General features: G+C 40.8%; 1 protein-coding gene across 1 annotated transcript in view; it reads left to right on the top strand.

The window, feature by feature from the left end:
• The window catches only part of RYR3 (ryanodine receptor 3), a 373,605-nt gene that overhangs the window by 29,097 nt on the left and 329,820 nt on the right, over window positions 1–14,688 (top strand). The window contains exon 3 of the mRNA XM_077771636.1: window positions 8,294–8,401. Within this exon, the coding sequence (XP_077627762.1) occupies window positions 8,294–8,401 (108 nt within the window). The remainder of the gene's footprint in view (window positions 1–8,293; window positions 8,402–14,688) is intronic.

Raw genomic sequence — 14,688 nt, 5'->3', positions numbered from 1 at the left:
GTATCAACACCTTCTTATAACTTGGTAAACTTCTCCCTTTTCCTTGCGCATGATCAACTTCATGCCTTTTCACACTCTTGTCTTGGAGTAAACTTTAGGCCGGCACAGCATCAGATGCTGCCATTGCTCGCCCCTGGCTGTGGGTGTTTCTCCTTAGTAAATCTCCTGAGGCTGCAGCAGTGATTTTCCACAGCTCTCAGTTCTTCCAGGGCAACTCCCTCATCTCTGCAATGAAGATGCAGCTAGGGGCACCTGGGTGGCTCAGTCTGTTTAGTGTCTGACTCTTGATTTGGCTCTGGTCATGATCTCACACTTGTGTGAGTTGGAGCCTCATTTTGAGCACTGCTCTGACAGTGAAGAGCCTGCTTGGGATTCCGTCTCTCCCTCTATCTGCTTCTCCCAACCCTCTCAAAATAAATAAATAAACAATAAAACAATGTTGCACTTAGAGACAGGTGGATTCCAAGAGTGTTGTCACATTCTTATGGTTGACTGCTCAGGCATCAGTCAGAGGGAGCTCCTTGACTTTTCAAAGATAATGACCTCTTCCTTGTCTTCTTCCCAAAAACAATTTTTTCCAACTGTATTTTTCAATTTGGTCAGGGGCGTCTGGCTGGCTCAGTCACAAGAGTGTGTGATTCTTGATCTTGGGGTTGTGATTTTGAGCCCCATGTTGGGTGTAGAGATTACTTAAATAAAACTTTTGAAACAGTGTGTGTACCTCACCACTTACATATAATGGCTTTTGTTGGCAAAAATGTTTGAATAGTTTCTGTACATATTTTCAGAAAGATCTTCTATCCTTTATCATAGCAAAATATTGAGATAGAAAAAAATTGTTTTTACACATTTTTAATCTTGTTTCATGAGAACAGCTCTTAACCCAGATAGGCAAAGTCTGTTCCCTCAAAATGTCTACAATCTGCATATGTTCATGTTTTTAAAATCTATGCATATATATCTTTGTGGAAACGTGCCCCGTCATGTCCAGAACTGAATTGCCTTTTGGAGGAGAGCACTTATGTGGTCATTCAGTCTTAGATTGTAGAACTACGTATGGTCTTTCCTGCCAGAAATCCAAATTTTACAAAGCTCTTGAGCTCTGATTGTCTCACTAACTGCAGTCGTAGTCTTTGTATTCCCAGTAGCCATTCTAAAATAGAGAATTCTTTCTGAGAGAGTAAAAAATCTAATATGAAGCCCTTAACTTCTTATTAAAGTATAAGAGTTAAGAGGAGGCAACATAGAATTCTGCAAGCTTGGTATAAGGATGGTACCTTCTCTTCACAAGAGAATAGACCCAGGATCAGTCAGAAACAGTTGAGTTTGAAATTCAGGATTTAAGTGCCATTTCCAGGGTGTGATTCTGGGGAAGTGTTTCAGCCTTTCTGAATCTGTTTTCTTATCTGTAAATTGGCTATAATCTCCTCCCTAAGGGCTGCAGTTAGAGTTAAGTGAGAGAATATTTATAAAGAATTTAGCACAATACCTGGTAAAATTACATATATAGGTGAGTAAATAGATACATTTATAATATATGTATGGGTTCTATTTTTGTTTCTCCACTTAACCTGTAAGTTTTACCTAAATCCTTGGTATCTCACTTGAGTTGCCTTTAAAATAATTGTAAAACCATCCTCTGTTTTCATAAAAATCCAGATCCTGGGCCACATCTTCAGATTTAAACATTCACTACATAACTTTCTTCATTATAATCTATCAGAAACTTAGCAGAGACAACAAAGATAGGCTTAAAAAGCACTTACCTGCGTAAATACTTAAACCTGGTTGGGAAAAGATATGGATGTTAGTTTGGTTAGTGGCTGGCTCTGCCTTTGAAGCATAAACACAATACAAATAATTATGTATTATCAATAATAGAGAAGAAGTCCACAAATGAGCTCATGTCTGCTGTAGATGGATGAGATAATGTCTGTGTAGTGCTTAAAATTCCTGAAATTCAAGCTACACATGCCATCTCTGGCTATCTTGATGCTATCCCATGGAGAATTGGTCTTACCCAATGCCACTGTGCACCCAACTGGAACATCTTCCTGAGGGGAGATTAGTTTTCTATAGCAGGAGGCCAGGGATGCCTTCTCATTCATGGTCTTTGAGTTAGGACTACATCAAGTCATTATAGGGTGATGGTTATCAGTCTTTTTGGAGGTGGTGTGTGAAATAGAACAAACATGATAGAAAGCAGGCCACTGGGGACTGTCCACCTCTGCCTATTACTAGCAGACCTAGTGCGCCTAAAGAAATAGACTCCCTTTGTGTACACACTTTGAAATCTAGAACCGTGGGCATAAATACCAACTATATTTATTCTTGGACTAGGCTGCCTCGAGCAGCAAGAATAGAGCATGAAGATAAAAATTGAGATACTTTCCTCATTAATAAAATTCAGAAGTTTTAAGGCTTCTGAATAGAAATGTCCTATTGGTGAGGACTGGTTTGTCAAGGACCCTCCACTTTGCTGCAAAAAAGCAAAGGAAAGTAAGGACAGAGGTTCTATGAAACTCATAACTTCAAAATGCTGCTTCCACTAGTGGAATTTTAAACAGAAGGGAGGAATACACACAAGAAAATGGAAAGAATAACTCCTGTCTTGCTAATTCTTAAACAAAAATTTGAGTTTCTTTTTATGTGCCAAGAACTTCTTGTTCACATAAACCTCCTTGAGGCCAACCTCCAGTCTGGGCTGGGCTTTCCCAATCACAACATTGCTAAGAAGGCTGTGTGTGTTGCAGGACATATAACTCATAGCCCTCAGTTTAGCATTGAGTATTCTCTTTTGCATTGTTTTATAAAGTCTCTATTAGAGTAGATGTCCCTTCATATAAGTTAAAACTGCTTAAAGACAGAAACTATCCCTTGTCCCTTTTGTTCCCCACAGCTGGTGCACTACTGAATGTTGTTAGGCTCTCCTAATATTGGCTGACTACTTAATGGACATGGGAAAGGAAAGTGATGTTGATGGAACTGGCTGTGGTGTCTGCGTCTCCAGCAATTCTCCTATTATGGAGAATATGTGTTATATTCGCATATTCCTATTCTTTTCCCAGATGGGCCTAACTCTGCTGACCTCTTTGGTGCTACCCATACACAGTCGCAAAGACCTCCACTCAGCCATCATCATTCTGTTGGCCCAAAGGGAGAACCCAGTGGACAACTTTTCAAGTGTAACTACAGTCTCTCTGGTCCTTTGGGTACTTGGTGTGGCTTATTCTTGTTGATTCCTAGCCTTTTTACACTCTTTCTCATCCAGTGGAAATACCAGTCATCTTCTCCTCCTCCTCCTTCATCTCCTGTGTCCAATTAATCACCAGGTCTTATCTCCCCTACCTTCTCAAGATTTTTCAAATTCATTCTCTTACTTAAATTTCCAGTGTGATTACTTTAAAATGTGCTATTGTCACCTCATAACCAGTTTATGGCAACAACCTCCTAATTTGTTTCTCTGCCTTGGTCTAGCCACCTGCAGACTGGACCTGCAGTGATCTTTCAAAACTGAAAGTTTGATTGGATTGTCTCCAGCATAACGTCCTTTAATGGTGTTCTATTGCTCTGAAGATAAAGTCCAAACTCCTTGACAGGGGACCTCAGGATCCTCTCAGTCTAATGCCTAGTTCTTTCTCAGTCTTACTTCTCACCTCCCTTGGCTTGTTTCCCTCTCCTTCCCCTCCTCGCCGCTCCTTCCCATCCTTCCACCCCAGTCATGTTAAATTCTTTATGCTTCCTCACTTGTTTTCTTACTCACCCTGGGCCTACTGAAACCTATGTTGGAAATTGTCCGTTGGCTTCCTAGACACACACCCCCCACTTGACCACACAGCCCTGAAGGGTGGGGAATTTGCCTTATGCTTACACAAAATAAGAACTTCAAAAATACTGGATCTATAAATGAACATTTAAGTGAGTTATTGATGTTTTGATTTCACTGCTTTGTGATGGTTAACATCTGATATTATTTTTCTGTTGTTTATTTTGAACAAGTGCTAAAGAGAGAGCAGGGGCTGGGCCAAGAGAGGGAAAGAGAATCCCAAGCAGGCTCCATGCTGTCAGAGCAGACCCTGACATAGGGCTTGAACCCATGAACTGTGAGATCATGACCTGAGCTGAAATCAAGAGTAAGACACTCCTGATAATTATTATTTCTACATACCAGACCCTATTTTAAGTCCTTTAAACATAAAAACTGTCTATTCTGAGAAGTAGTTACTATAATATTTCTATTTTATAGATAAGGAAACTGAGGCACAGAGAAACTAAGTTACCTGCTTATCCTCATTCAACTAGTAAGTAGTTGAATAAATATAGGATCTCAGGCAGTCCTATGCTAGAGTATTTACTCTTAACCAATATGACCTATATTGCTTTTAACTCATAGCTATTGATAACATTTCTAAGGTGTATCATTAAGGCATGACTGTGTGAGAACCAGATAGGACAAATAGAGAAGTTGAAGAAGACCCATGATAATGAGACAATTGGCAAAAGGGTCCAGCCAGGCAGGTGAATGCTCAGTACAATTTGTCTGCATCCACAGACACCATCAACCACATACTCTCAGGTAGTCCTCTAGGACTACCTAGTCTTCAAGAAGTCAAGTCTTCAAGAAGACTTGAGTTGAGCACTTGCTCTTTCTTTGTAGTGGGGGTTCCAAAAGTAGGAAGAGACAGAGATTTTTCAAGATCCCCACAATCTAGTGAAACAGACTGCACTGCCTGAAGAACCAGGTGACCAGAACAAAGTGTGGTTGACATTGTAGTAGAGGGGTGACAGCCCTCCTTGTAACTGACTCCCTTCTTCATTTCCTCCAAAGCTTGGCTGGTACAAGCCAGCCTGGTGCTGAGTGCATACTGTGAGGTTCTCAGTAGAAAAAATGCTATGTGACTTTAACAGCAAGAGTATCAGATTCCCACCATCTTGGTTTTAGTGAGTCCAGAAAAAATTCTTTGAGTGCAGCAAGGAAGATGTTACATAGATTTATGAAAATGGAGAGTCCATAGGCCTTCCCTTCTTCGACTTTCTACATGGCAGAGCTAAATTAATACCTAGTTCCTGGCTTTCTCTGCACCCTGGCATTTCAAGGTTTTCTGTAGGACATTTGGGAATGTAGTACGTCTCTAGGCAAAGGACAGGGCTGGAGAGAGAGATGAAGAGCTATTTCAGAACAGATGTCAACAGAGCCCTTCTCTCCGTGCTGAGAATCTATAAACATATGCCGCATGCCTGCCAGGCAGAATGACTGAGGCACAGGCTCCAGAGCACAGAGACAATGAGCTTACCTCCTAGGGGACTCTCTTGCTGCAAACAAATTAGCTTTGATGGACGAGTGGCCTTTGCTCATTCTTGAAGAACATAGAGGTGGGAGCTCAGGCCTGTGTGGAGTTTAATTAAGGATGGCAGCTGATGTAGCAGGTCAGATGGCTCTGTGCTCTGGACTCCATTTATGTCACAAGTTACTACTTGCATTTTGTTTTCCTCCAGATACTCCTGTTGCCCTGTCTTCTCTCTTGCCACTGCCCACGTGTCGTTCTGTGTGCTGTTAGACCAGCGTAACCTTATCCCCAAGCGTAGGCTCCAGACAGGGACCACATTCTAGAGGTAGAGAAACTTAGTAATAAAACTGTGGAAACCAATGTGGGTATAGTGCTCTCATTTGAGGTGCTTTCTCCCTGTGCCCTCTCTTTCCCATTTCAGTATCTCCATCTGCACCAGTAATTAAATCATGACCACCTTGCGACTTTTAATATCTGGAAGGAAAAGAGAATTATCACTGGGGCACATCTAGTCTCCATATTATTGGTAGCCCTTCAACAGAATGGATGATGGCAGTGTTCGGTGAGTGCTCCTGTGGACCAGACCAAAGAAGAAAGAAGGGGGACTTTGAATCCACTGGTCTCCTGTCAGGGCAGGAACCCTAGCTCTGAGGCCTGTGAACATTTCTGTCAAAGGAGAGTAAGCTAGATACAGTTCTTGTAAAAGTGAGTGTGGATGTTGAATTAGCCAAGAAGTACCCTTTAAAGTACCAACCATAACTTTAACTGCACCATAATTGCACACCTTCCTGAATAGAAACTGTCCAAACCACACGCTTCAGTGAAGAGAAAAAAACACTCAAACCCTGGCCCTTTTGCTTCCTATTCTGGTGACATGAGATCTGGGTAGACGAAGTGGTTGGAAAGAATCTCTGTAAAAATCTCTGCGATGGTGCCATATTTGGGGAAACTGAGTTGAGCAATACATGTTTTTGGCATAAGACCGTTAGGGAAATGCTTTATCATGATGTATGCTACTTATAATGATGTTCTATGCATTCTAGAAACTCTTTGTGGATATGACGCTCTGTCCTGCATTAACAGTTGCTTGCTCACCCAAGTCCCATACAGATGAGTTAATTGCCTACAGCAAGAGCAGACTTTGAAAACAAAGCAAGAAATATATAAAATAAAACCTGTTGTGTCCTGATGATAGTTTCTCCCGTAATAAACTTGCAATTTCGTGTGATACCAGAATCCTAGGAAGACTAGGTTTAGTCTAGGAAAACTAAAGATTGCAGACTATTTTCAGAGACGCTGAGAGGAAAAGTACTTAGTAAAAAAGTCCTCAAAATTGAAGTGAGTCATAGGCCCTTAGCCTTTGGGATAGGATTACACATTGTTGGCTTGGGGGTCTGGAAACTTTCATAAAGGGAGCTAATAGGCCCAGCAAGTAGAATGTCATTTTATTTGAAGGCATTGAGGTTGGCAAGAGGGGTGACGAATATACAAAATGCTTCAAATTTAAAGGAAACTTAGAGATTACTACTTCATTATTTTAAAAAAGGAAATGTTGAAGTGAGAGAGGTTATCTGTGTGTTGGTAGCAGGCTTGCTATAGCTTTTAACTTGGAGCTCCATGGAAACAGCTCTACCTGTCTGAGTGTTAGACAAAAGCTGCTGGTGACGTCTGGCCCTGATTCCTCATTCCTCTTCCCCTCCAGTGTCTTGTGGGAAACAAAGGCTTGGCATGCTGTGTTCCTAAGGAAGATGGCATGTCACAATCCTGGATTGTAAACTCCTACAGAGCAATTATTTTGGTTGTCTATGTATCCTTCTCAATACCATGCACTGTGTTTTATAGAAATGGAATACTTAAATATTTGCTGATTGAAAATATTCTAGTGGTGAAAAATACTTTTGACATTTCCATCAGTGGCAAGAAGTTAAGTGTACAGACTTTGGGGATAGACTGCCTGGATTTGAATCCAGCTCTGCCAAATAGAAGCCATGACCTTAGGCATGTAACCAAACTTCTTTGTGCCTTAATTTCATTGGCTATAAACTGGAATATGAATAATGCCTATCTTACATGGTGATTGTAAGGATTAAATGGGGTAATATATTCAAAGCACTTAAAACGGCCTGCCACAGAGAAGGTACTCAGTAAGCATTAGCAAAGGCTGTCTTTAACTGTTGTTGAGAAATGTTCCAGAACAAGTACAAATATTATACCACTGGACCACATAATAAATTAGAATGGTTGTTGTAGGAGCCATCAGTTCTTTTAGTTCTGGATATTTCTTGTTCAAAATTATGTTTATATAGCTCTTGATCCCCTCTAATGCCTCTTTTTATACTGCAGTATCCAGGTTTTCTTTTTTCTTTTTCTTTTATTTATTTTGAGAGAGAAAGAGCAGGGGAGGGGCAGAGAGAGAGACCTCCAAGCAGGCTCTGCACTAGCAGCGCAGAGCCTGACGCAGGGCTCAAACCCACAAGCTGTGGGACCATGACCCAAGCTGAAACCAAGAGTCAGACGCTCAGCCAGCTGAGCCACCCAGACACCCCAGTATCCAGGTTTTCTTAACAAGTAAATAGAGTAACCATTGTGGTCACTGTCATCTAGAGCCACACTGTCGTCTGTCCACTGCCCTCTTATAAATTGTTGTGAATGATATCTCAGTGGCCCCTACTCAGTTGGTCCTACTCAGGCATCAGTGTATATTTCTTTCCCTTCTTCAGCAAGGCTGTATGTGTTCTATGTGAGCTACCAGCCTCACTGAAGTTGCTTCTGACATCTTGGTCACTGTTTCCTTGAGACTTAGACATTTTCTCCTTCTCATCCTTTAGAATCCAGCTTGAAACACATCTTAGCGTGAATAAGAAAAATCCATCTTTTATATTCCTATTCGTCTATCCATCCATCCACCTACCTGTCACATTGATTCTTTGCCCTTAAGATGTTTTTGTGTGATTGGTCCCCTACTGATATGAGTAGGTGTCCTCATTCTGGTTTTATTTCCACAGTATGTTCCTCCAGATCTCTGCGTCTGCAATTTTGTGCTGGAACAGTCCCTCTCTGTGAGAGCCCTGCAGGAAATGCTTGCCAACACAGGTGAAAATGGCGGCGAAGGGGTGAGTACCTGATTTACATCCTAAATGGAGATTGGGACACACCAGAGCCCAAAAGTGCATACTTTATTTCATTCCTCCAGTTTTGAACTGGAAACGTTAAGACCTTGAGCTGATCCACATAGAGATACTAAATCTTTCTGTGTTTGATTTCTCTTATTGAGCAACCCTAATCCTGCTCCCTTTGGACTGACCAACTTCCAACAAAAGATGGAAGAGATCACCATTTATGGTGCATGCACAGGCCATAGGACATTGAACCTACTCCTCTTCCCTAACCTGTAATCCACCAGAAAATGTGAGAAGGGCATTGAGATGGAGGGTACCTGGTAGGCAGTTCTTTTTTTTCTTGGGAAAGTCTCATCAGAGATTTATGACTGCCCCGATGAAGTATAACTAGATTACAATAGTTTGGAGAGGATTTCCTGTAGAATTCAGTCTTTAACTTCCAGGACTCCACAATTTCACTCATGATGAGAAAATATAGAGCTGTCTTGACTTTTTATTGCCAGAAGAATGGTCCCTAAGTATAAAACTGAGAGATTATGCTCCATAGCTCCCATGTCAGAAGGTCTTTGACCAGAAACTTCAGAATCATTTTGACTCTTTCTTTCCCAAATGACCCACATCCATTTATATCCATTTATCATCAGATATTTTAATTTTGTGGCCTGAATATCTCAAAGCCAAACATCTCTCTCCGTCCCCCTTAGATATTGCACTAGGTGACTATCCTCCATCTTCCAGATTGCAGCAACAGTATACTGACTGCTTTGGTTCATTCTATACTTAACCACACATGCACCCTGCCTCCCCCCCCCCGCACTGCTACTGTTTTATTTCATTTATTCATTTCTATTGTAATGTTCTTTCCAAAATGCAGATCTAATCATTATACTTCCCTGTTTTAAAACTCTTTATCTTCCCATTATCTTGAGAAAAATTCTAAATTCCTTAACTAGACAAAAAGCCTTTGAGGATTTGTGAGCCCTGCTCCCCTTTCCTGCCCTGTCCCTCACCAATTCCCCCCCAGACACTTAGCATTCCAGCCAAACTGAATTCCTTTCATTTCCTCAAACATAGCAACGCTCTTTTGCCTCTGATCCTATATGTCAGCTATCCCCTCCATCTAGAACAGCTTCCTCCTCCTCTCTTTTATCCCCTGTGAAAGCTCTACTTTTTGTTCAAGGGACCAGTTTAAATATTAGATCTACTGAGAAGCCTTTGTTGACCCCACGAGTCTGGGATTGGTGCCCTTGCTTAAGCAACAGTCAGTAAATAGTTCTCATTCTGTACTATAACTGTTAAGTCCAATTTTCTGCAGCCTATACTGGGGATTCAACGGCATGTAGGTAGGAACAATTTGTAGTACCTAGCACATTTTATTCTCATTTGACTCAAATGAACTAATACATAATAAGGAAATGTCTCATTTATGGTAGAAGAGATGATGATCATAGACTATAGGGAATCAGTATTTACATGTAGGCCATCTTCCAGCATTTAATGTGATCTTACACAAGCCTTATCGTCTCTTGGGGCCATAGTGTTCTCACCTATAAATTTAGAATGTTCAATCAGTTTTCTAGGGTCCTTAACACCAGTGTTTGTGATTCTTTGCTCTTTTGGTTTAAAATAATCTGCTTTTGTCAGCCACCCAAGAAAAGCTTTGTTTTGTACTGCATTAACATGGGTGAGTTTTTGTTCGTTGGAGTTCGCTGGATGTTCACTGAAGTCTCTGTTCACTTCCCCCTCTCGTTGACCTTAGTATTCATGCTTTCCTCCATAGGCATATGCCCTTCAGCTCAGTGGAACAAATCTATTTTTAATTCCTCATTGTTTGTCCAAAACTAATAACTCATCATTTATAGACCTCTTTGGTGAGGAGGAACTTGTGGATTTGGAATATTATCACTTCAGTTTCAACCTAGATCAGCTAGACTCTGCCTACTTAGGGCCCTTTCTATCCTTTCTTCCAAGGATAGAAAGTTGGAAGATAGATGCTATGTTAACTGGAAAATTATCTCTTGGTCATTCTTTTATCCTGATTTGGTCAAAAAAGTGTATTTGAAAGGACTCTTTCATTTAGCATGAGTGATTCAGGGAATTCTGTACGTGACAAAGTACATTCAGAAGTCTGGTTGTAATCCTTACCCTTTATTGCCATGCCCGTAGGTAATAGTCATAACTTGGTTTGTCTTAAAGATGCATACATAGCAATTCTTTTTCCAAAGAGAATGTGAAGACTCTTGATAAGAGTACTTAGTTTTGGAACATACAAATGAGACCTACCTTAAATAAGAGCCATGTTATAGGAGAAGTTTACTCAATATAATTATATATTTCAGGGGTCATGTTTTATTTGCCATGTTCAAAAACCAGTACATTAAATCTTATTGGATGATTCATTCTTTTTGAAAACTCGAGTCCAAAATAAATGATCCACAACATTTTATTATTAAATATTCATTGATCACCATGTTGGGTCAGACTCTGAAATTTCCTGTGTATCATGTCACCTTTTTGTGTTATTTTACCAAACAAAGAGAATATATAATAGTTTTTTCTCATCTTGACACATTTATTATTATCATCATCACCATCATCCTTGACTAGCAACTTTAGAGCTAGAAGGGAGGGAGTTGGAAGGGGAGTTGGAGTGCAGATGGGAGAAGGCATTCTTGAAATTATTAAGATGTTCTTATTTATTGGTGGTTCTTCTAACTAGTTACCTGGATAACAGCTTCAGCTCAGCTACTGTAATCCTCTTGGAATGTTCTCACAATTCCATCTGGGCTCTCAATCTTTACCATGAGAAATATTTTTAGATAACCTCTTGAGTCTGATTTGTTTTGCTTTCCTGAAATGATTTCTGTGCCCATTTACTATTAGTACTTAATTTGATTTGAGAGGGTGATATTCAGCAGGGAAGAAAAAGAAAAAGAGGCAAGGGGAAAAAAGGAAGTGAGTTAACATGACAGACCATAATGATTCTCTGGGAAGCCTGGGGATGCTTGAGTGGGATGATGCTTCCTTTGTATGCCAGTCCATTCTGTTTGGAAATAGGCATTTACTGCTTTTAAATAGATATTACTTTCACTAATGATCATGACTGCCACCAAATGGGATGCTTTGAAGAGTGTAATTTTTCCTTCTAGCTATAAATTGGTCCTTGTGTGGTGTGTCTGTTCACTGCTGTGCAGCAACTGAACATGTTTAAAAATGACTTCGGTGGTTTATTCACGTGATGAGTGTACAGAAGTCTTTTTGCAAGAAGTTACAATTGTGCAGCAATTCCCTTTGCTAAGGAAGAAAACAAAGGTGTCCAGCTTTGTTTAACAATGGAGTTTGTTATTGAAATGTCCTTAGCTACAGCGAGTAGCACGTGGGACCGAGCTTTATGTTGAAAGGAGAATAAATGATGAGGAGGATCTGGAGGCAGACAATGTTTGGTGTCCCCCAGAGTCCACCCTAGCTAAATTCATCTATGGTAAACTTGACTCCAATTAAATCCTATCTGATTTTATTCTGGAGAAAACAACCAAGAGATACATGTTGCACTGTGGCCAATTAAATGACCGGGGTTTGAGGTAAAATCCCTGCATACAAATATTAAAATGGTCTAACATTTTTGATTGATTGGACCCACAATATATGAAATACTCAGCCACTTTGACCAGGACATGGCACTAAAAGTGATGTCACCACCTCCCTCTGAACCCTCAATCCCACTATCTCTCAGAAATTTGTAGTGAGAACAAGTCAGTCTGGAGAATCAGGCAGATGTGTTTTCAGTCCAGGTGACCTCTGGGGCAGATTACTTTTCCTTTCTGTACCTTACTTTCCGAGTCCTCAAAATGCAGCCTACTTCATAGTGTTGGGTGAGAATTAAATGATAGAAGTCTCTACAAGCACCGAAAATGTATATTGGTTCCTCTTCATCTCTGCTGTACTCCCTCCTTGCATGTTTGGATGCCTCACAGGAAGGAGAGGGCTGGGCTTACACAATGCGGTGCGTAGAACTTCCACGTGGGTTTTGACACAAATGGGCATAATGCTTCTAAAAATGAAAGGCCTTCATTAATACAATTACCAGCTGCACTCCTTCTGATAAGGGCTCTCCTTTTCTATGAAACTTAATCATTGTTAGACTTCTACTACTTAGAGAAAACATACATGTAAAATGCATTAATGTTACGATTGCCACGTTAATGGTATGCTTTATATGAGGCAGAAGAACACATAAATCATGCTTGACATTAGCTGCTAAAATGTCTAGAAGGCTAACATACAATCAGCCTTTTTAATTTTTTTTTAATGTTTATTTTAGAGAGAGAGACAGCGACAGTGTGAGCAGGGGAGGGTCAGAGAGAGAGGGAGACACAGAATCTGAAACAGTCTCCAGGCTCTGAGCTGTCAGCACAGAGCCCGACAGGGACTCCAACTCACGAACTGCGAGATCATGACCTGAGCTGGTCAGACGCTTAACCGACTGAGCCACCCAGGCGCCCCTACACAATGATTATTTTAACTTTGATTGGGAAATGTGACCTGGAAAAGTAATAGTTCTGCAAGAACTTTTCTCACAGGTGGCATCACTGATAGGTAGTCCTTTAATTTCCTCATATTACTTATGTGATAGTCCCACTAACTCTGAAAAGAGCGTCAGATTTCTTTCATTTGCCCCTGTCGTTAGAATGGGAATACTACCCCCAACACAGCCGCTAGAGAAATGCCCATGTGTGGCGTATGGCACAGTTGTTGGGTCCAAGGAGGATAACCCTCTGCCTTCTCAGAATTAGGGATTGTCTCCTGGTACCGTGTGACCTCATAACCAGCAGCGAGATTATTCTTACGTTATGCTGTATGCGTATAAAGGTCATTAAAGTGGTCATTACCTTGTGGTCAAGTTCAGGACATTCATCCGTTTCACAAAGTCACAGAAAAGTGACAACATCATTTTCTAAGAATCTGTGAAAGATACCCGGGGATTGTTAGGTAAAGAACAAATCAAAACAGATGCTGATGAGGGGAGTTAGGAGCCCCTGGAGTAAAGCCTGAACTCAAGCTGTGCCCAGATTTAGAAATCTTGTATGAGCTCATCCAGCATGAAGACGGCTAATAGGATCCTTACCTCTTTATTTCTGGAGCCCTGAGTTCCCCCCACTTCTGTGTTATAGAAGGGAAGGGATGCACCATCATCGAGATTTAGCCTCTCAGTCTGAGGTTTTTACCTTCCCTTCATACTTGTTAGAAAAGAGCCAGAGTGAATGCATTTTTTCATGTGTGTGGAGAGGGAACAAGACTGAGGAACAATGTACACGGTTCTAAATGAACCTCATCCCCATTGACCTTTCTTTAAAGACTACGTCTTTTAAAAGAGAGAAACCATTTCATGAATCAAATCTAACAGTAGGCATTACTTGCACCTTTACAATAGTACACGAGCTTTCCTTTGGACAAAAACTACAGTCATTTCAGCATGTATTGTAAGTTGTAGGATCTTCCCATATGTGCCGTAAAGCCAGAGTAGCGAGGATACACCAAAATAGCCCCATGAGGTGTTCAAATACGACCTTCCTTTGCACGAGTTGGTAAAAGCCACTACCTCCAGGTCCCCAGGGACCTCCTCGGTGCTCTCACTTGGGACTCCGGCCCCACCGCCCACCCCAGTGCCTGTCTGGTTGTTTCATCCTGGGGATATCACCCCTGTCTACTGCCCCATTAGTGACATCAGAATGGCACAGTATTAAATTTTTACTTGGCTTGCCCCTTCTTTTTTCTTTTGAAGTGGAGAAAAATAACATCCTGATTTTGGATGCTTCCCTTTCTATTTTCACTTACAGCTGGTTGCCCATACCTGCTACAAAAATAATATTTTTATACTTAAAAACAACTACATCTACTTGGTGAAATAGCATGTAAGAGCTTGGGGGAGGTTATATGTCAAAAAAGACTCTTTCAAATCTGTCTAGTGTTCGAGTTCACTCAGATTTGCTCACAAAGTTTGGCTGTAGCACGTCGCTTGCTAGCTTCTTGAAGACATCAGCACTGTACCAGGGGGAAGAAATAAAAACAAACCTCTGCATCTGATGCCATGGCTTAACTTCTAGCTCAAATAACCACATACCCACGAGGTGGGAAATCCACCCCCTTTATTCTCATAGGGTTTTTTTCCCCCTACAGTAAACATCTGTTTGATCCCTCAAATTACTTGAAAGCTTTTGCAAAAACTGCATACACTAAAATAATCAATTTATTGTTTTGTTTTTGGTTTTGCTAGCTCAGTG

The sequence above is a fragment of the Crocuta crocuta genome, unplaced genomic scaffold, assembly GCF_008692635.1.
Source record: "Crocuta crocuta isolate KB4526 unplaced genomic scaffold, BGI_CrCroc_1.0 scaffold156, whole genome shotgun sequence".
NCBI lineage: Eukaryota > Metazoa > Chordata > Mammalia > Carnivora > Hyaenidae > Crocuta > Crocuta crocuta.
The sequence above is the reverse complement of the archived record's forward strand: the minus strand, read 5'-3'. Positions and strand labels throughout refer to the sequence as shown.